This window comes from Aedes aegypti, chromosome 1 (assembly GCF_002204515.2).
Source record: "Aedes aegypti strain LVP_AGWG chromosome 1, AaegL5.0 Primary Assembly, whole genome shotgun sequence".
Classification (NCBI taxonomy): domain Eukaryota; kingdom Metazoa; phylum Arthropoda; class Insecta; order Diptera; family Culicidae; genus Aedes; species Aedes aegypti.
The window spans coordinates 73,581,972-73,605,402 of record NC_035107.1 but is presented as its reverse complement, the minus strand read 5'-3'; the positions used below and the strand labels follow the sequence as shown (position 1 = coordinate 73,605,402).

The window sequence follows — 23,431 nt, the reverse complement described above, 5'->3', positions numbered from 1 at the left end:
AGAGTTTCATCTTGAAATTCTTCAACAAATTTTAATCGTTTTTTTTTAGAGAATCCTTTTACAGGTCGTCTCTCTTGGCTACCTCGATCAAACTTTTTTTTTGATAGCTCATCCCCCACCCCATAGGAGTTAAAGCAAGAACCGCAAAAAATATAAACTATAAATTGATTTCTTATTTTTTTTTAAAGTTTTCCTCTAGTTTATGTTTTGGATATTCAGCTTCAGATTTCTCCGGGGATAACTATACATTCAGAGCGTGCTTCAGGTATTCCATTAAAAATTCTCTAACAATTGGAAAATGTTTGAATTGCATCGAAGTATTTCTACATAAAATTCACAAGATATGTCTCCATGTGATAATTTAACCCTTCAGTCGTCGCGCGATTTGCCACCGTCAGAACCACCACGCTGATGTATGTATGATGATTCTCTTTTAAAATTGAGACAATCATGGAAATTTTCTTAGCGAGTAAATCAGCACTGATGTACGCGAGCATTTTGTTCCGGTTCAGCAGACATGTTTGCCACTTTCCATCACTGGATACTACTGGTAGATTGTTAAGAAAAAATCCTGAAAGAATCATTAGATATGTTCTTTCTAAATTTCTAAATGGATCCATTGTGAGATATTTTGTGGTTTTGCTGTCTAAATCCATAAAAGGAAAACTACAAATTATTTCTTGTTAAATAATTTAAAAGGTCTAAAATTTCAATGCACTGCAGGAAACGAAGCTATTCTAGTGAAATTATTATTGGAAATAATTGTTGATACATTTAAACGACGTCGTACAAGTTGAAAAATCCAAAAGGAAGGCGATTTAACTATGCTACGCAAAAAACAACCGTCTTAAAGTTAAAACGGAGAAGGACGCTTTCTCATTCCTGACTACGCCTATGCGGAATTAAGTATGCACAGTAAAAACGACGGAATAGCCTTCTTTCAATATATTTTAGTCATGGAATGTCGCTCCAATCTGGTTCTCTAAGTAACAATCACATAAAAATCGAATTTATTTGATATTTGTTCTAGGTTGCATATCTGGAAGTCTGAAGGGTTCAACGACTTCTCACGCCTGATAGCTTCATGTTTTCCTATTCATGGCTAACTATTGATGCTGAATTCATATTATCGCAATGAACAGAAGTGCCATTACCGAAGTTTGTCTTGAAATTGATTCCCTAAACTATAAGCTAACTTCTCATCTTACTATAATTGCCTAAACCAATTTGCTAAGCAAACACGGCATTAGTTCCCCATAAATACAGACGGCTGGCAGTTCGGCACTCAGCACAAGGCATCTATTGTTGCAATCACTCCCCCTTCCAATCGAGCAGCCGGCAATAATCGGTAGAGTTTTGTTTGGTAATCTTATTAATTTGTAACCCAATGGCACCCGTTTATTGCTTCTTTCATGCTTTGTATATTACTCGAAATCTGTGCCATTTGGTCTAATTATTTCGCACCATCCGGAGCATTATTAGGGCAAATGTACCATTAGTGGAGCACCTAGCGGACTACAGCTACAATATGCTGATAAAAACATGAAATACCTACGTGTCATTTTAACGTATTAGTCGATAGATTTTTATTTTCATTACGCTGTATAGCTTTTCGATTGAACTTCATGAATAAAATCCGATTGTTTGTATCCTATTCGCATCGTATTTCCATATCAAAACACACTACCTCAAGTATTGAATCGTTTACCCTAGCCCTCGCAGAATCCAACTAAACTGCATCGTTTGCATTCTTTAATCCCATCCAGGTCTTGCCACGCGCTGCGCCATGAAGGAGAAGAGCAAAAATGCGGCCCGCTCCCGGCGCGAGAAGGAAAACGCCGAGTTCCTCGAGTTGGCCAAATTGCTGCCGCTGCCGAGTGCCATCACGTCGCAGCTCGATAAGGCTTCCATCATTAGACTAACTACCTCGTACCTGAAGATGCGCCAGGTGTTCCCCGAAGGTAAGCCCGGAATGGGGTTTCTTTTTCGCATATCATTATTGTTTTTCTTCCTTTCATGATTCACGTGCTAATTTGTCAGCATGGGTTGCTTATTAACTCAGTAAATAACGGCAATGCCTTCCAATCAAAGATGGAAAAAATCAGCTCTAACAACAAACAACACGGTATTTGAACGGTCCAAGAGGGCCATCGCTCTTGCAGCAACATGATTTCAACACCTCACCACGCGCGCTAATCATAGATATATCGAGCATCCGATAAACTGTTTGTCGTAGGACAAAGGGTTTGTCGGATATTGTAACAAGTTGCGATTAATGCGAATCAATTTAAAATTCACGGATAAACTTTCTCACATTCCATGCACGATTGACTTTAGGATCAAAAATGGTATGCTAGAGGTCATATCACAGAGTGAAAGCGTGAAAATCTTCCAAAATTTATGAATTCGGTTTGCGAACAATTGATCGTTAGCACACATGCCGAGCGATTCATTTTTCGCGGAGCGAAGTTTGTTGTGATGGCTTGACGACTAAGGGTTTATCGTTGTTGCTATGATCGCATGACAAAGAACAACCACGATGCATCATTTGTTTTATCATGATCACTAGATTTCCATCCTTGCTTCTAATATTTACAAATATGTAGTGGCATTAGCGATTTCGAATGCTTATCTTGTGCTTAATTTAGATACCAATTCCCTAAATTGCGACAAATTGACCTTAAGGTATAAAACGAAGCCAAACTTTGAATTTTCAAGTGCACAAGACGAGAGAATCTGACAACAGTTCGCGTTGAAAACCAATCAAATTGATTGCATGCTGGTAGTGACCATTGGGATAGATTTTCAACGCGGAGCGCTGTTTGGTTCTCAAGTCTTGTGCTTTTGAAAATTTGAGGTTTGGCTTTGTTCTATAATCACCTTAAACGGTACCGTTGAACGGAGTATCATTGATAATGCGGATAACTTTGATAGAGCAGGACCCAAAACATACTACACTAAATAACATAATTACTGTTTATGAGTTATGGGGCCTTCCTTAGCCGAGTGGTTAGAGTTCACGGCTACACTGCTGAAGGTGTCTGGGTTCGATTCCCGATTCTTTTTGTAATGGAAATTTCCTAGACTTCCCTTGGCATAGAGTATCATCGTACCTGCCACACGATATACTAATGCGAAAATAGCAACTTTGGCAAAGAAAGCTCTCAGTTAATAACTGTGGATGTGCTCATTGAATACTAAGTTGAGAAGCAGGCTTTGCCCCAGTAAGGGCGTAATGCAAAGAAGAAGACGAAGAAGTTAAGCAAAATTTATGCAAGAAAAAAGAGTATTAGTATGACACTTCATGTTAGAGCTATTTTCGTTCGAATTCACATTCTATTCTACATGTAGAAAAACACTTACCACGTCGAATTTCGTTCCGTTGAGATTTTTTTTATGTATTCTAGCAAATACATTTGCAATTTAAAACACCTCTCAACAATTTAATGAGCTTTCCGCGAAAAAATAATGATTGCACATTTTTTCCCTGCTCTCGACACTAACCATAGTCATAGCACCTGATGGAATATGATGGTCCGCTCGGGAGTTGATGGTGTTTACCCTTTTTTTTCCTGCTCTGCTTTCATTATTATGACAATCAGGGCATCCAGGCAGGCCAAACGCAGTTGGCGTAGAGAAGGAAAAAAGAACACTCAGGCATTCAAATTTTTATGACATCCCCAACAAGAACATCAACCAGCAGCAGCCTCCTGTAGCATCGAGTGTTATGCAAATAGCTCATCCTCTCCGGAGTTTGCATCAACGAACGGGAGGACGATGGGTTGATGGCCCACCATCCGCCAATGCACAGTGGGAAAGAGCGGACCCAAAACGTAACATAAATCGTGGGACTGATTTCGGTTTACGAAAATATCCATATTACAGAACTGGTAGCAGGTTTCTTTGTAGAGACTTGGTCTCTAATTTTTTGGAAGTCTCTAAAAAGTATCTATTTTCTTTATAAAAGGACTTTAATGTCTCTATTTTAACCAAAATCTAACCAAAGAAGACTATGTATTCAACTAATACTTAAAGAATTTCTTCTCAGTTTTTAGAAAAAAAGGCTTCAGGAATTATCCTGGTGGTTTCTCCAGAGATTTTAGTTGTAACCAGGGGTTGAATTCTGAGAAAATTGAGAGTATCTCTCCCATATCTCTCTCTATAACAATCATGACCCGCAACACATCATGAGAGTATGTTTATCGTCTACTGCTACAGCTCTGATTATATCGAGGGGATAACACTGCATGATAAAACCCACAAGCTCCAAACCGTGGGGAACACTATTGCTACAGGATGTTCGGGGTTTGTTTATCGTACCAGTAAAATAAAACATTTGTCTCCAATGGTAAATAAGAGAGAAAAATGGGGTTGATCATCGCTCTGTCTTTGAGGATCTCTTTCGCAGCTGCTATGTATCAAGCTTGTTACAACTTGCGAATCATTTCCGATCATGGACCGATACAGGTGCGAAAAACATTTGCCTTGAACGTGCTCCAAAATCAATTAACAACGAATTATGTAAGGCCTGTCTGGAATTTTTTTCAGGAAAGAGAATTTTTTCAAAAAATTTCAACTCAAGTAGTGTTTTGTTTCTAGCTTCTAGCATTTTTTCAAAAGATGTTTAGAGGAATTTCTCTAGAATTTGCTCCAGGGAATCCTTGAGCACTTCCGCGTTACTACCTCCAGTAATTTTTTTCCAGAGATCACTTTGAAAAAAAAAAATCCAAAGACTATTCTAGGATCTCCAGATATTTTATCACTAATCCTTCCACCGAATTTTTAGGGAATAATCCAAAATTTTTGATAAGGTTCGTTCCGGGATGTTTTCTATGGAACCCGACAAGAATTTCTTCGCTTTTTCATGCACGGTTATTCCGAAGAATTGGTCCAAAAATTCCTCGAGAGGTTGTGTTTCATCATTGAGTTCCTCTAGATTTTTTTCTAGGGATTTCTCCAGCATTTCATTCACGGATTACTGTTGTTAGTCTAAACACTTCTCGATGAATTTCTCAAAACAATCTGCATGAAATCTTCAAACGTTCATTTGAGGATCCACATACAGCATATTTTTTTAAATCCTTCGATATCCTATACAATATTTTGAAAATTTCGTCCGATGTTTTTCAAGGATCTTCACAAAATCCTTTTTCAATTATCTTAGCAGTTTATCTATTCTAAAACTTTCTCAAGACTCCATGAGTTCTTCTAGAAATCCTTTTTTATCGAGGATGACTTAAAAACTTACACAAGTTTCACCACTCTTACCGAGGAAAAACAAATTTCAATGAATTTTTATCACGCACGGGCGGTTTAGAGCATAAAAGAGCTCGCCCAGTAAACACACCATCGTTTATGATGGAATATAAGAGTACAAATGTGGAGGCGATATACGGTCATCTTACACGCAGCCTTATGGCGCATGTACGTATATCGCCTCCATATTTGTACTCTTATGCGCTATCGTATACGAGTTTGTGTTTACTGGGCGGGTTGATACGGAGGTCAATTGAAGGGAAACATCATTGGAAACTAAGATTTTAGAAAACCACGTTTGAAAATTAGAACTGACGTAACTTTAAGCTCGGAGTTTTTGAGGCTTTTCAGTGCGACGAATATCATTATGATATGATGTCAAATCTTTGGATTTCTTTTTGTATGGGTTACAATCATTTATGAATATATTTTCGGATATGCAATGGAAATTTTTCAAAGTATTCGTTTGCTCACGTATTTTGCATGATGTTCATTTTATCACCAACTAGTGGTCCCGGCAAACTTCGTCTTGCCATCAAGTAGGCTGTTGAAAAACAATACTAATCGTCCCATACAAAATGACAGTTTCGTCTACGTTCGTTTTTCCCGGTGAATATCATGGGATTTTTATACACACAATCTCGTCGGAAGTCTTAACGAAAAATACGAAGAAAGAATCATTCAGCTGTTCATTTTACCCATACAGTGCAGATAAAATAAGGATTTCCATTTTTTTTTTGCTAACGAAAAAAATGTTTGAAAATTTAGCTATTTTAGTCCGAATTTGTGTCGCTGCTTTAGATAACATCCCAAATTTTGTTGTTTTGTAGTTTTTCTGTCAGAAACAAGATGATATCCTTAAGGTGCTCATTTTACCACTCCTTCCCCTAGGTTACTTTGAAATTTTCTCTAAAAATAATTCACAATTTCTCAAATTTCTGAAAAATCTCATTCACATTTCCTGGAAAAATTCCTAGAAGAATGGTTGGACAACTTTTGAAACCTGGAGGACTATGGGCTTACTTTAAAAATGTCATGGAGAAAAAAATCATATAAAATATCAGAAAAAATAGAAAGAAAGTTGGTTCAAAATCAATACTGGTAAAACTGTATGCAAAATGAACACTTTCATGAAATATAGAAAAAAAATAGTTATGGGCGTTAAACGTTCCCCCTCTTTCATATTAGCAAACTGCTCTAGGTTGGTTACTTTTCTAATCCCCCTAATTTTGTAAAAACCCAGGTTTTGAGAATCCAAAACAAAATTCTTAAAAATTCCTTAGGTTGAAATTTCTTCAAAAAAAAAAATCAATAAAAAGTGCATACCAGTAGGGGAATATCGAGTCTGATTCCATGAGAAATCAAACTCTTAGGTATCTCATGGTTCCTCCTCTTTAATAGAAATATTAGTAGTAGAACGCTAATGGCGCTGTTCTCACAAAACTGAATTAGTTTATTATCACCTTTAATTGCATCTTTTCATTGTTTGATCGATGCACACTCAGTTTTGATTACCGAAGTCGGCAATTTTTTACTGGGTTTTTGAACAGCAGAGTTAACTCGGTAATCTCTTTTAATACCGAAAACTCCGCAAATGCAAAAGCTCCTGTCAATTTCAATATGCCGATTTAGTCAGTAATCCTTTTTTTCGTTTTACTGATTTACTCGGTAATTTAAGTTTTTGTTTACTTTCGATTTACTGATCTTTTCAGTACTAGTAAAGACTCGTTTACTCCCTTACTATTGTTTCATAACCCCCACATACTCATGCATATCTATCATTTTCCTTCATTCTCTTTCCCACCTCCATCTTTTTAATAATTGCATTTTGGATGAGTTGTTGTCTTTAAAAAAAAATTGAATATTTTTGACGCATTTTCTGTTCTCAGCCTTTTCAACTTGCACAGTAGGATCGGTCACCAATGTTGTTGAACTTGCTGTAGCTCCCCGAAAATCCGCAACATCAAGTGCATTTCCAACCTCCATCTGCTGTAGAAACCGCATATCAACACAAAACAGCAGGTCGATCAAATTCCACGATGTCTAAACCAGGAATTGTTCGTCGGAGGAAATACTTACTTATCAGCAACCGAAACGCAATTATTGAAAATGAAAAATGGATATTTTCTACCAATTAGGAGACAAATCACCATCGTCATGAAGGTCGAATGAAGAATATTTTCGTTTGACAGTTGACTCAATGCTTCTATCATGTTTTCTGGAAATCTCAGTAAAAAATATTTATTACTGAAGATTCGGTACTTACTCTTTACTGACTTTTAATTATTACTGAACTTTTACCGTAAATTTCAAATTTTGCAGTAATTCAGTACTTTCAATTACCGACTTCAGTTCAAACAAGACAACCATAACTGAACATCAGTAGTTTCGAATAAGTTAACTGAAATATCGGCATTTTTTGTTAGTTTGCGGTGTGAACTCCGTAATAAAAATTACCGAACAGAGAAACCGCGATTAAGTGTGTGCCATGTTGTAGTGGATGGTTTTAAAATTTATTTGACACTTTGAGGATTGGTACTCAAGCTGTCAGCGCGTGGCAAACTAGATGTTGGTAACACGAACAGTAGCGACATTAGCATTCTAAGGTTAATGCTTCTACTGTCTCTTTTCAGGCTCATTTTGATTCATTTTTGGTCTTTTTTCATGTAAGAGGTCTCTAAAGTTCCTATTTTCAGAACCACCTGTTGCTAACAGACCTGTATTCCACGAAACTTATGCGACATAGTAGTCGGGTTCAGAATGGCTACCACTTCTAGTACTGTATCTTGTCCCTTAGTAATACAAAAGGTACTCAAGTTTGACTTTATTTCGTCTTTGGTAAAACTAAAGACTGGAACGGGCAAAAATTGGTCGACTTCAAATTGATGTGTTTCTATTAAGGAGGCAGGATCCGTCATTGATTTCGGAATTTTCAAAGACAGTTTATTCGTCCAAAATCATAAAAATTCACAGGAAAATGAGTTCATTGTATGTTATTCTCCAACCGAGACACAGTGAACACATTTTCATCGAATAATTTTCAGTTTGGAACAGAAAAAATGTTTTCGTAGTTTCGATGATGACGATGATTACGATGACGGAGCGTTGAACGTTGAAAACGCATTATTAAGGCTAAGTAGCCCGTCATTCGTTTTGGCAACAATGATGACTTTTCAGCTTGCATTTCAAAGTGATAAAACTCAGTCTCGATAGTTTATATTGACTTGAAAAAGTATCATTGTACGCGCTAACATGCATAGAGTATGCTGATACTTTATCAGCTGTGTCAGTCCAAAACCAACTGATTTTCTTTGTTTCCAAATCGTGAGATGAATGAGCAACAATCATCAACGACGCATACAATTTTCAATGACGGCCTACTTCGCCTTAAAAATCTGAAATGCAGCATTTGAAAGTTGAGTAGATATACAATGGTTACTATGATGAATTTTCACCTATTGTTCTCCAATTTTCAAAATGACGTCCAAGTAAGAGGAGCAGCGTGTCAAAATTTTGCTCGCACAGCAAGATAATCTGAAGTTCTCGCACGAAACTTATGTGAAGGCGGATTCAAGCAGCTTCCGGGACACGATTTCTATACCTCATCAGGAAAATGGAAGGAGTCCGAAATTTTTGATACTATCAAACTATCGAAATTCCCAAAATAATGCCTCGTCCGGCATGTCATATGTATGTATGGTTTAAAAAGTGACAATTTCATCAATATGGGAACCATCAATCAAGAGATCTACGTCTAGGAGTGCCTCGAAAAGCGGCTGCTACTATTCCTGAGGCAACATAAAAGACCTGTGCTGTTCTGGACAGACTTGGCAAGCTGCCACTATGGAAAAAAGGCCATCGAGTGGCACGATGCGAAAAACGTGGTTTCGGCACCTAAAGATCACAACCCTTGCAACAATCCAGAACTCGGCCCTATCGAATGGTGTTGGGCCTTGGTCACATGGAATATAAAAAAAAAACTAATAAATCGATGGAAAACGAGCACCTTTTTAAATCAAACTGACGTTCGGCGGCGAATAAGGTCGATGAGAACACTGTGCAAAATTTTATGGAAGGGATTAGTCTGGAGTGCCGGTAGGTCGGATTTGGAAAACCAAAATGGTAAACTAACATTGTTTCCTTTAAATATATGAATTAAGGCACCGATAGAAAATAGGAAGATTTTTGAATTATGAATTTTGACTGAAAAATACGATTTTTTCGTCGACCAATTTTTGCGCGTTCCAGTCTTTACAATAACTTTATTATGGCGAATAGGACAATCGGAGCCAATCAGATCGTTTCCAATCACAATAAGATTTTATTACCGAAGTCGGTAAAATTTTACTGGGTTTTTGAACAGCAGAGTTAAGTCGGTAATTTTTTATGGGTACCGAAAACTCCGCAAACTAGAAAATGTTCAGCTGTCAAAAAAGTGCCGATGAGGTCAGTAAAAAGTTGTCCAATACTTTGCTGTCTTTTCGGTAAAGTTTTTTTCTGTTTACTTTAGTTCGCTGATTTTTCCAGTTTTTTCAACGGCCCAATCCCTTCAGGATATCCCCAATCTGATCATAATTTTATTGATTTCCACTCTATTTTCATTTTTCGCCTCTGTCGACTGCTCGTGGTCTGGTGTTCAATTAAAACGCATCCCAAACACCGTTTTTACGGCGTCTGGCCTGTTGGAAGTTCACCTAATAATGCAGTCCGATTTAGGCTATAACAAGTTGGGTCACCGCGAATAGAACTAAAAGTTATGACGAATATCAAATATCTTTCCACCAGAATCGGAGCGGCCTTTCGGAAGTTTGAAATGAAGGGTTTATTATGCTGGAATGGCCTGTAAGTGTTGCGTTCAATATGGACATATCACGGAAAGGTAACAAATCTTTGCAAGAACAGATGTGCTATCTAAGCTCCAGCTAGTTCGATCAATGCAGTGCGGGTTTCGATGTGCAACGGCTGACCGTTACAATTCTGGTCCGTCGAAAGATATTCCAATACTTACCATGAGCAGCAACAAGGCAGGATGGAAATATTGATAAAAAAAATCATGGAGAGACATTCTGTAGCAGGAGCTTCTTACTAAAAAAAAACATTTTCTGCAGACAGATAACAAACGTGGTAAGGTAATTGTTTTCGTTGCAGTTTAACGAAAACTCGGTACAATTCATTCGATGCTGATGAGTCAGTACTAGCATTCTACTGACTTTTCGAATTTTTCGGCAATCTGTAATTTTACGGTGCTATCAGCACCAGAGTCTACTGTATTCAGTAAATAATGAAAAATGTTACCGAAAAACCAGTACTTTTATTAAGAGAAGCTGGAATCTCAGTACTTTTTATGATTTACTGATCAAAGACCGTAAAATAATTTACCGAACAGCGATGTCGTTTTTAAGTGTGATTCAACATGTCAGTTTGAGAATGCTTGAATCGGTGGGCAGTATTGTTATCGTTGCGATTTTAGAATATCATTTTGAAATAAATCACATTAAATGAAAAATCAGCAAAACCTTGTGGGATTGACTGTGAATGTAGTGACCGTAGGTAAAACGGACTCTTGCAATCATTGACACTAAATGAATTGTGATGCGCTCCATTCTACAGCATGAAAATTGAGTTAGTTAACCGCAAACAGTTATAACCAGGCATTTCAGAATTCGCTCTCTTTTGAGTATGAAGCATGATCAAAGCAAGCAAAGAAAGACATCCCATCTGCAACAGATGGGATGTTTTTCTTTGCTTGCTTTGATCATTTGACCGCAACGGTCCACGATCGTCATTGTATCGTAAGGTGTAACAAGTCTGATAAATGGAAGCAGCGAGCGAGAGCCCCAAAGAGAGAGCGATGAGAAAATCCATTTTTCTCGCTTGTTTACCGGTGGGGATAGGTAGGTGTTTTTCTTTACTGGCACGATAAACAATCCACGAACTTCCAATAGCAATAGTGTCCCCCAGGCTTGGAGCATGTTTAGAGGGGTTTTATCATGCCCCAATCTGATCAAAGTTGTAGCAGTATACGATAAACAGTCTCTCATAATGTGCAGCATGTTAGAGAGCGATACGAGAGAGATTCTCTTAATTTTCCCAGGATTCAATCCCTGGTTATAACGGTTCTTATTTCAAAATATGCTGTATTAGAGAAAAATGGGACCAAGCACACTCTTATAGTCACCTTTTAAAATTTTGTTTATTGTATTCCTCAGATGATTATAAGTTTGAAAATAATTATTTAAATTGTCGCAATCAATTGAAAGAGGGGGACATGGGACAAGTGTGCCACCTGGGGTAGGGGCGTTACCTACAATTTCACATAGTTGAGCTCAATTTTTCAAAAAATAATCCAGGATAAACATCAATTAAGCTCTAATTCTGGACAAACATTTGAAATGGGCACATCGACAATGGTGAACAATAGCTTTGCAAAGCGCTGTTGAGCCCATTTCAGCTCGATCACGCTCATCAATACCCCTATCAGGAAGAGCTAACACCAAACTTTCTGATAGTGGTGTTAGTTTGCATGTGCTGGCTGAGAAGGGCTCAACAGCAACAAGACTCAAAAAAGCTCAAGATCTCTTGGGCCCTTTTCAAATGTTTGTCCAGAACTGTGGTTTATATAAATACCACTTTAAAAAAATACTACGGAAAATTAAAAAAATGCCTTCAACTCACTAACGCAAAAATTGCAAAATGCTATAAGAATGTAAGTCTGGAAAATAAGGTTTGAGGTTCGACTTCCATATAATCCAAAACATAATGATTTTTCCACACAGTATTGAGGATTTTGCCCTCTAATAGACTCACACCTAAATAGTTTTGTCACACCAAAATATTCTCCCACCATGTTTGCCATATATTGGATGGTGTCATAGCTAACAAAACCAACAAGTAACGCACATGTAACGCATTATGTTGGATTGTACATTGAATGCAAGGTGCGTGCTTCTATGAAAGTGCCATATAAACTGACGTGTGAGTATTTATTTTTCCACGTTGAAAATGTGCACGAGAATCTATTCCTTAACTAAACGAACAATATAAATGATTTACAATTGATAAGGATAGTTGTGAAGAAAATTATTCGAAAAAGTTCTTTTGACATTTAGTTTTTCAAATATCAAAACACTATATCTTATGCACGGACAAAACGGAAAACCCATATTTGAGTATTTTTTAACTTACTTTTGAGTTATTTTTCTCTCCCTATTTCATTCGCTCCTTCTATTGTTGTCAGAGAGCGAAGAGCAAAACAACCCAAAAACCGAACCTTAGTGCGTTACCTCAAATTTGAGTAAGTGGCGTAGTACTGGAAGTTGAGTTACTTGATCTGCCGGTTGAGCGAAAAGAACTTAGCCGGTAGGTAGTTTTTTCGCATGGCTGCAAATGAAAACAACTTCTACCCCATCAACTCAGAATTAGGTTAACGCACGAACCCCCGGAATTGAGTGGAATGAACTCACTTTTGAGTACTTCATTTTCTACGTGTGGGGAAAAAGGGACACCGCAATTTGCTCATATAAAACCAAATGAAGTTTTGTTGTTTTGTCTAATATTGCATTAATGTTTCCCTTTAATTAAAATCTAAATAAACCATCTAAGACATCAAAAATAAGGTTTCTGAATAGTTTTACTACCATTCCGATTCCCAAATATGATGAAAACTAAAATATTTTCGTAAATTACGGTTGTTACTGTGGAAGGTACAGTTTGAAACTTAGTATGCTGTTTCGCATAGGGTAGTTGTACCAGTTATGGACATAATGGTTCCTTATTTCGCCATACGTGATAATTTGAAAATCTTTAAAGTTTTAATCATTCTGTTTGTTTAAGTAGTTTGATATCAAGTATATCTTGATGTTAACACATTCAAAAATATTGAAAATAAGAAAGTTTTCGAGAAAACATGTATGGCCAAATAGGGAACCACTATAACCATAACTGGTACACTTTCCCTACTTAGTTTCGAACTGTAAAGAAATTCCTTGACTGAATGGGCCAAGAAATTTCCTACAGGGAGCCCCCTTTGAAATGACATTTCTTAAGAAGAATTTAGAGAATACTCAACAGCGTACTGCGATCAAAGAAAAGTGATTTTCTTGGCCATTTCTTGGAAGAAATTTTCCACTCATCGTGATAGGCGATTTCTTTTCTTGTGAGCAGTAAATCAGCCAGAAAAAAAAACAGTCAGAAAATGTTAATATATAAGAAACAATGCATTTTACTCTGGTGGTCTTCTTGTCTTGGCACTCTAGCCCCGTGCCCCCCTTTGCAAAGTATCATAGAAACGGCATTTTCAAAAATCTCAAACCAACATTTATTTCTCATATTCTTTTATTCTTATATTGTTTTCAGCAAAGCCATGCTGAACTTGTCTGGGTTCGATTCCCGGTCGGTGCAGGATCTTTTCGTAATGGAAATTTCCTTGACTTCCCTGAGCATAAAGTATCATCGTATCTGTCACACGATATACGAATGCGAAAATGGCAATTTTGGCAAAGAAAGCTCTCAGTTAATAACTATGGAAGTGCTCAAAAGAACACTAAGCTAATTCCAAGAATAAGAAGAAGAAAAAGAAGGGAATTTCAGCTGTACAATAGCACTATATTAGCACACAGGGCGAATTAATGTGCTGTTTGATTACTTGAGTTGTATTTCAAATATCGTTCTACGTAAAAAAAGAATTATTTGAACTGCCGCAATCAGTTGTAATTACTCCCAATCGAAAAAAAAAATAGTGCAGAATTGGGCAAAACGGGCTCTTTCAGTCATTGACACTAAATGAAGAATGCTTGATCTTATTGCTCACCAAGAAAAATATACTTAGTTAACCGTTATCAGTTACAACTGTTCTTATTCCAGGAAAATAGCATATTTTAGGGCAAATGGGGCAAAACGGGCACTTCCACATGACTCCGGTGAACTAAACTGTCACCATACTATTCTTTGACGGGTTTTTATGTGGAATATGGAGGTTTCAGAGAACCGCAAATAAATTGCATACATTAGGTGCCGTTTTGGATCGCTTTTTTCCCACTGTGCACCGCCAGCACATAATTGAGTTTGTCGAGGGTGTCAGGAAAAAAAAAATATAATAAAAATAATAATCATTTGTTTCGAGCCTGTGCGATCGTCACGTGATGATTGCTCACGACCACACCGCTACTTGCGCGCGCCCTCTCAAAAAAAGGAAAGCTACCGGAGGGCCGGAGCGACAAATTGAAATCCGATCATATCGGATGAATTTTTATGATAATTTCCATTCAAATCTGGTCCCTTATGCGGAGGAAGCGCACCACAATCGACAGGAACGAAATCACGGTCCGACAAGGTGTTTAGAGCCAATTTAGATTCCTTGAGATGTGGAGTGGAGGGGCAGAAGGTTATAAAAAGTGAAAGGAATTTAGGACGATAAGAATCATGGTGCTTTATGTGGGTTTTTCATTCATGCTTTACGATGTTAGACTATGAATGGGAGTGTGATAAATTGAGAGTTCGTGGAATTACACTGGAAAAAAGGAGAATGTGAAAGCGATAATCGTATTGCCTTGAATCTGCTCTGCTTGGCTAATATTACCTACCTAGTTAATAATTTTCCAAAAATGAATGAATCATATCAGGTTTACAATTTAAATTCATATTAGAAATTTCCTGCTTGAGTTATTTTCTACCGCAAAAATCCATAATATCTACGCTATTTTCGTTCGTTGGGACCAGCCCAACGAAGCCTATGATCTTCACAATATCCAGCTTCTTATATACTTGGTGCAACTCTTAATTCATGTCTCCATATTGCGAACACGGCAATTCTATATGACGCAGAATTCGTTCTCAATGGATTTTGCGAAGCATGGTCAAAGCAAGCAAAGAAAAACTGCGCATCTGTATCGGTCCATGATCGACAATGTTCCGCAAATTGTAACAAGTCTGATAAACAGTAGCAGCGAAGTAGGGCCCAACCATGAAAGTGCTGGTACCTAATTAGATCAACTATTAGGTTGTAGCCAGTACAGGGAGTCTTTAAAATAACTTAAGGGTAAATTATATTAGATCCAAGATATTCAAGAATAGCGTTTCATTATTTCAAAGGTAGGAACAATTCATATATTTCCTTTTTAGAATAATAACAGGAATAAAACATACCTAGGCTTTCTTTCCATAACCCTCAAAGGGACGAATTACATCAATACTAAAACAACCACGGGCGGAAAATGCCTCGGAGGGATAAATCACTCTCTCCTACCGAACCACTCCACCACCCTCAACTCTCAACTCGCCCACTTCGGTTCGCAATCCCTCAAATCCACCCCAAAAACAAACCAGATTCATGGTGGCCTACGCTGCTTGTTATTTCAAGCTCATTGGAAGCACCACCAAACGTATGCTTCCTTCCTTCGAAGGCTCACACGCTCATCCCACGCCTCGTCGTCACTTCCTGCTGAGCTCGCTAATAGGGTCCTGTTCTAGCAGTAGCACAGTAATAACAAAAGGGGGAAATAATAGGCGAACAAAGTGATAAAAATTATGCTGACAAATAAAAACACATTCTGAAGTGGATCACAGTAGTCGTCGTCGTCTGCCTTCCGAAAGAAAGCTCTTTAACCTTCTGTCTGTGCAAAAAAAATACGTTCCCGGGTAAAGATGACTGGAAAATGAAAATAAAAACATCAGAAATAATTTAGATATTTTCAAAACTTTCACAAAGAGCTGAAGAATGTACCATCAAATTAAATTACAGTCAACTCTCCGTAACTCGATATTTCATATCTCGATATCGAGTAATAGAACCATAGCTAAATTTGGTTTTCATGGCTACCTCGATGGTCCTTTGAAACGCAGTTGCACTGGTTTTGTGGTCTGTAACTCGATACCTCCCTAACTTGATGGTCCCTTCTATATCGACTTATGGAGAGTTGACTGTAAATAGATTATTCCTTCAATCCAAAATCTCTCGGTCTTCTCTTTCTTCCTCACGAATATCATTTTTACCCGATTTGATCTAGGACAGGACGTGACAGCTCAACTAAGACTGCCCCGTTGTTTTCAGTCAATAACCTAGACGATACAAAAGCCAGTGCTACCAGTGTCCTTTTAAAGCAAATCTTGCAAACAAAAATTCAAATATCAAGACTCATAATTTTGTTGTTTCTTGCACACTTCATTCATACAGTGCAATAGGGGATGCTAGCGTATTAATAATCAGGTTTATATACAAAACGAGCGATATTTTTAGAGAAAATTGACACAATTTCCATTATATTGCTTTCAATTATGTATATTCTAATTATTTTGGCATTGTAAAAGCACATGCGGTAAACATAATATCGAATATAAATGGATTTGAAACAAAAAGATTTCATGAAAAAATTACAATCTTTTGATAAAAACTTTAATTTATCAACTAGCAACATGGCCAGGCCAGCAACAAAGTGCCCTGTTGCAACTCAACTCAACGATATGAAGTAGGCCTTTGCCAAAACGACCAATGAGAAGTGGTCTTTTTTGACAGGCAATTGGTTTCATTTTTGTACTTTGACCTGACACGTCTTGTCTTAGGATTTGATCGAGTGACCACCGAAATAACTCCGAACCGGCGGACATATTTGAAAATTCCAATAACCCTCGAAAAACTAGACATCCTAACGATTCCGTTTGAGTTGAAACTAAGGCGTCAAGAACTGCCGAAATGGCAGCAATTTGAGCATTTTTGCAACATTCCCAAATCGGTTCACTAATAAAAAAGTCCTTCAAAGGGATCTGGGGTCATATTGACCCCAGAACACAAACAAAGGGTTAATGACGCAGCAAGCCATGATGACAATGCTATGTGATGAAAACCACTTAGCGCGCCGTCGCCGCCGCCGGTTGCTGAGATTGTTTTCCTTCCTAATTAATTCCTCCTCTTTTTTCGTAGGCCTGGGGGAAGCCTGGGGCTCACAGCACATCCCGACCAATCCCCGTGACATGGCCATCAAAGAGCTGGGCTCCCATCTGCTCCAAACGTTGGATGGGTTCATCTTCGTGGTGGCCCCCGACGGCAAGATAATGTACATCTCCGAGACGGCGTCGGTTCATTTGGGCCTGAGCCAAGTGGAGCTGACGGGTAACTCCATCTACGAGTACATCCACAACTACGATCAGGACGAGATGACATCGGTACTATCGTTGCAACCGAACATGTTTGGACCGCCAGCACCTCCACCACCACCCTCACAACCTCCGGCTTCCGCCAATCCAACGGTGGCCATCATAACCCCCCTGCTCCCAAACGTGGAACCGACCGTCGTCAGTCAAGGACCAACATCAGACTCACCTCCACAAACCATGAGTTGTCCTCCCTCGATATCGCCGAGCCTTAGTATACCACCCACATCCGTACCGCCCCACCTGGGGCCACCCCCACAACAGGTGCATTCACCCTCGCTAGGACAAATCCCCCCGCCCCATCTTACCCCGAATATCCCAGCAACCCCTCCCCAGCATCACCCCCATCACCATCAGCCTACTACTCCTCATCATCATCACCACCACCCACACCATCATCACCATCACCATCATCATCATCATCCCTTCAACCAGCAGTCGCAAACAATCGAGATCGAGAGGACGTTCTTCCTGCGGATGAAGTGCGTGCTGGCCAAGCGGAACGCCGGTCTCACCACTTCCGGGTACAAGGTAAGTGTCCTTACGCTTTGTATTGTATTTGTTACAACAACTGGGGAGGGTATGAGTAGACTCAAGTGTTTTGATTCGATTATGTCCTTTTAGCAGCATATGGTCTTCGCGGGAGGGATTTATTGATCAAAGCAGTTTGAAGGGCTTACAGGAAAGTTTATATAGAGTTGAATTATAAAACGATATGAATTGCAAATAAGACATGAGTAACTATTAATAGAAATAGCAAGAAAAACTTCTGACTTCACTTACTTACTAGTTACTCTCGAAATAGTGGATGGAAAAACTACACAAATGCCTATATCTAGGGTGTCCCAGAGAGTATGGGCACGACTTTACCATACTGCCATTTCGAGACTAGTGCAAATGAAAATCTGATTTTCACACATTTTATTCTTGCACTTATCAAGAGCAAGTTTTTAATTTTTAGCGATTTTTTTCGCTACCTGTTTGTTGATGGTGTTACATTTCTGGAAGCTCTTCGTATCAGTTTTGCACTATATCTGAGCGACTTTGTGGTACGAAATTTGTACTAAATCATCATGTACAATAAAAATCTGAAAAAAAAGTATTCATCAGTGCCGATATGATAAATGATGAGATCATCACTAATTTTATAGGAAATTATAAACTTAAGTATATGAAAGTTTATTAAAAACTAAAAATTCGATTTCAGCCGTCGTCGATTTTTACATGGTCGAAACCAAGTCCTTTTAAATTTGTTAAAAAATGTAAAATTTTTGTTGCCTATCTAAAAGTTTAGATATTTGACATAAGTAAATTTGAAATTAATTATTACTATTGATGTTGATAATACCTGAAAAGCTATGATTTCGTGAATCTTACGTAGAGAGAAAAACAAACGATTTTTTCAAAATTTTACCATTTTTATCAAATGTTTTCTAGCAAAGCCAAATAACATTTTAAATAAAAGTTCTTGTGGAACATCTTAGATAAAATGTTCTTGAGCTCATAACATCGAAGGATTTTGATAAAAATATGCATTACTATTTAAGTTTCAACAAAACATAAAAGTAGGGTCTATGCTGGCTGGATAAAAAATGATTTTCTAAAATCAAAAATTTCACTGTAAAAAGTTATTTTATCAAACAAAATTTTTACAGGCAGCATTTAAAACGCCCCAAGGAAAAATACAAAAATATAAAAATATTTATCTATTTGAAAAAGTATAGTCATTCTCATTCTCAAAATCGTGCCCATACTTTCTGGGACACCCTATATTTTCATAGGAAAAATTTAGTTATATGAGATATGAAAGTATTCAATATCGGCAGAAAGTGGTATGTTAGCCAACATTGAATGTAATTGCCAAGCCAATTTGTTTCTAATTACAGCATCTTTGAGAGTTTTGCAAGAATCTACTAAAAATTCCCCTGAAATTCTAGAATTTAATGACTTTAAATTAAATTCTAGAATTTCAGGGAACAATTTTTCCTACTTCTATTTTTATAATTTTGTTCCAGAAATGTTCCCATAACACTCAAACATTTATTTAACTCCAGAAAATTCTTCCAATTCCATGTAATCTATAGGACACTTAGTAATAAATTTCTTTTTATATTACTACAAGGTTTCTAGTATTATAATTCAAGCAATTCCAACGAAAATTAAGTTTTTTTTTTCAGAAAATTGTTCCAAAAGTTCCTCTATACCAGCAACGGATCCACAGTCACTATTTGAATGAATTTCTTCATTAGATACGTCCCTAATTTTTATTTTGGACTTCGCTGAAAATCTAGAAGAGTTCTGCCAGACGCAACTCCAGATTTTTTGCCAGGTGTTTTTCAACAATTCCATCAACAAATTTTGCAACAATATAAACCGCTAAAAGTCATGATTGAATAGAAATAGTCACAAAATCTTGATCAAATTGTTTTGTTAGAACAAGTCATTACTACCGGACCAGTGGCGCGGAAAGTGGGTCGGACACGTAGGACATGTACTACGCATAAAAACACCTGGGTAGGTCAGTCAGTGGATTTTCATACCCACGATTTACCAAAATAAAAATAGATCAGCAGAAAGTTTGAAAAATCTTAAACTATTTATCATCAACATCGTACATGTCTTATGGAGAATGGAAGACACGATATGAGTTTTCATTGTTTGCTCATGCTTAGTGAAGCGTGTCGTGTCATGGTCTGTGCATGGCCCTCAAAAAAGTTCTGGCTCGTGTGAAGAACGGTTGAGAATATTTATAATGAAAATCTTGGGAAACTAACTGTAAGAATTGTTGCAAGAAATTTTTAGAAATTTTTAGAACTTAACAAAACGCAAATTTTCATGCAAAAATATTGATGATATCTATTTTAGTTCAAACGTTATTATAGTTTTTCTGCTTAAAATCCTTTGTTTTTCAAGACAATTTATTAGAGTTACGAAAATAACACGTCTGTAATTTTTTGATAGAATATACAATTTTATTTTATCTTTCGAATGCCGTCAAAAGATATGTTTTATGTTTGTCCCAATCAGAGATATTCTCAATCAAAGTAGGCTTGTTTTTGAGAGTAAAACAACAATAACTCCCAAACGGAAGGAGATAGAGAGTTTCTTCACTCACCAAATTACGCATTTTTCAAAGTTCTAAAAGTGTTTCATAGACTACTTTGATGAGAAATTTGAATTGAAAACTCTAGAGCCAGAAAACCAGTTTTGTTTGGACCACCCTATGGCGCCGTAGGAAAAAAGCTCTAAATCGGTCAATTTAAGAGATACAAAAAAACTTTTTTGGGCAAAGTTGCTTGAAATTGAATGGTCTACAACTTTGCTGAAGCATGTGTAATATAATTTCTACAAACAAGCAAGTTAGTTACACAATTTCTATGAAAATGTGGTCCACCCTAATTTTCAATAACACCAAACAAAGGGCCTTACTAATACAAACAACTTTGTACAAGACCGTTTTTGTCTAATGTTTCATTCTAAAGCTCAAAATGCATCTTTCCGCGTAAAACTGATTCCTGGACCACTGTGCAATGGATGGTTTCTTAAAAATATCTAGGGGAAGACGGGGTAAGACCGCCTCGAAATTAAGAATCAATATATCCTTTTTCGACGCAGCATGTCGTTTTTTGAAGCCTTGGGCATGATAAAAAAATATCACAGGTGTTGTATTAGTTAAAGTTTATTTATTTCTTGAAGGTGGAAACAGTGATTTCTTATCACGATTATTTTTAGAGACGGGATAAAACCGCCCACCCACGGGTAAAAGCGACCACCTCGTTTTTTGTACACAATTTTGCTGTAATTCTAAAAAGTATTTTGTATCAGGAATTCTACATTGATTAACGTGGATATTGAATTATTTTTAGGATAGAATAGTTCAAAAAACTTATATGTATACAACGATAAGTATTAAGACACCCATATTTTGGAAAAATATGCGGATTTGGTTTGTATTTTCAACATAATTGATTTCATTTTACTTGAACAGTAATGTACAACGTAGTTACAACTTTAAAAATTGTTTAGACATTTTATTTGGTATAAATTAGGGGTGGCGGTCTTACCCTATCAACAGTGGTCGGTTTTATCCCGCTTGCGCAATTTTTACAAGTAGGGCCTCATTTCAAAGCTAATTATTTACAATTGATATTTCACTTCACTGAAGCATATTTCACAACATAAGTTAAAGTAGGGACGGATAATTTGTTATGTTTTGACAAAAAAATCCCTTCCAAAATCCTTAAGTGTGCATCTGTTAAAACAAGATCAAATTCAGTATCTACGAGCAAAAACATTGTTTTTGATATTTGTCATTGATAAAATAATGCTTTGGAATGTCAAAAATCTAGTGTTTATGCAAAGTGCTTGGTGAACTTTCAAGAAAGCCGCCATTTTCATGCCAAACTGGAGGTGGTCCGTCTTACCCCGGCGGGCGTTCTTACCCCGTCTTCCCCTACACCTAACCGTGTATATGTGCTGGGACAAATTGCTGTGAGCATTCCTGGAAGTAACTCTTGTGAAATTTCTAGAACATCCATAGCAAATTATCAGAATATTTCGGAAGAATATTCGGAATAAGTAATGAATTAAACTAAGACCAGTCACATCGTTTTATACGAGTGTGATGGTGCTAGCTATTTTTAAACGTGCTATCACTCTTGATATAGTCTATCAAATCATTTCTACACAAATTAACAGATTTTTTGCTGTTCACCTATTTGTAATCTTTAAATAGATGGGGAAATTTGAACAATTCCACTGGTTGTAATGGTAAGCAGTTTGATCTATTTTTGTCGAATAAATTGGTTGGATAGGGTTTAAATACAAAGGATACTCTTACAGTAATGACCCAATTTTGTCAGCCCCCGATTTTGTCCACCCACAATTTTATCTATCCCCGATTTTAGCACCCTTTTTATCCCGATTTTGTCTACCACCGATTTTATCATCTATATTTGCCCGATTTTGTCAGCCTAAAATGTATATTTATTTGAATCAGACTAAAAACGTCTATACTGGTAATATTGGGTGCATAAAGTCAATTATGACCTTGGCCACGTCTATACAATCATCTATAAAGATCGAAATTATGAAATTTGAAATTTTTAATAATTATCCAAGAAACTGATCAATGTTACCTTGGATTACGGTACATATAAAATGGAAGTAAAAAAATATTTTTATCATCAAACTAAGTCTTTAAGTTAAAATAAAACTTGAAACCAGTCGAAAAATTTTTTCCCGATTTTGTCAACCCTAAATGCAGCATGTGGCTGACGAAGTCGGGACATTACTGTATTCGTTCCTTATTATGCTTGTATTGAATCTTGATGCAAAGTAGTATCCAGAGACTAAGGGCCCATTTGGAAATTTTATAACGCTGAAGGGGGTTGGTCGGTCTCGAAGACATGTTCCAGCTCATACAAAATTAGAAAAATATGCATACAAAATGCGTTAGGAGGGGGTGAGTGGGTATCGAAAATGGTAATTATTGGCGTTATGAAATTTGTGAATAAACCCTTGTACGGGTTCAACAGCCTCTTCAAGAATTTTGTCTCCGATTCCCCGAGGAAAAGCATCAGGAATTATCGTAGTGATTTTATTTAGAATACTTTCAGGGTAGAGTGTCCATTCCGGGACATCCCGCGACAAAAAATCCCGGGATTTGACGAATTTCGGGATTTCCCGTTCCCGAGATTTTATTTCGGGGATCCCGGGAATCCCGGGATTCCCGAAATGTACGTAAAATTTGATGAAAAACACTAAATTTCAAAGAAAAATTTTCCTCACTATCAACCTTTTTTTGATTTAGTAGAAAAGCATAATGAAAAAGGGAATAAACGAGTAATTATTTTAAATTTAAAGTTTTAATGCTTTTCTTTTCAACATTAGCCATTTTTTTAAGCCTATGCTGAGATGACAAATTTGAAAGTACACCTAAACTGCCGCAAATGTAAAAAGTAGGCATTGAGAAAATTGACTGAGAAGTTTTCAATCCCGTTTTCCATACAAATATTCAAAATAAATCCAG

General features: G+C 37.1%; 1 protein-coding gene across 2 annotated transcripts in view; it reads left to right on the top strand.

The window, feature by feature from the left end:
* Positions 1-23,431, top strand: part of LOC5574246 (protein single-minded) — a 161,221-nt gene that overhangs the window by 104,812 nt on the left and 32,978 nt on the right. For both annotated transcript variants that reach the window (XM_021839881.1, XM_021839876.1), the window contains exons 2-3: positions 1,767-1,961; positions 17,171-17,931. In XM_021839881.1, coding sequence (XP_021695573.1) covers positions 1,787-1,961; positions 17,171-17,931 — 936 coding nt within the window. In that variant the 5' untranslated portion in view covers positions 1,767-1,786. The remainder of the gene's footprint in view (positions 1-1,766; positions 1,962-17,170; positions 17,932-23,431) is intronic.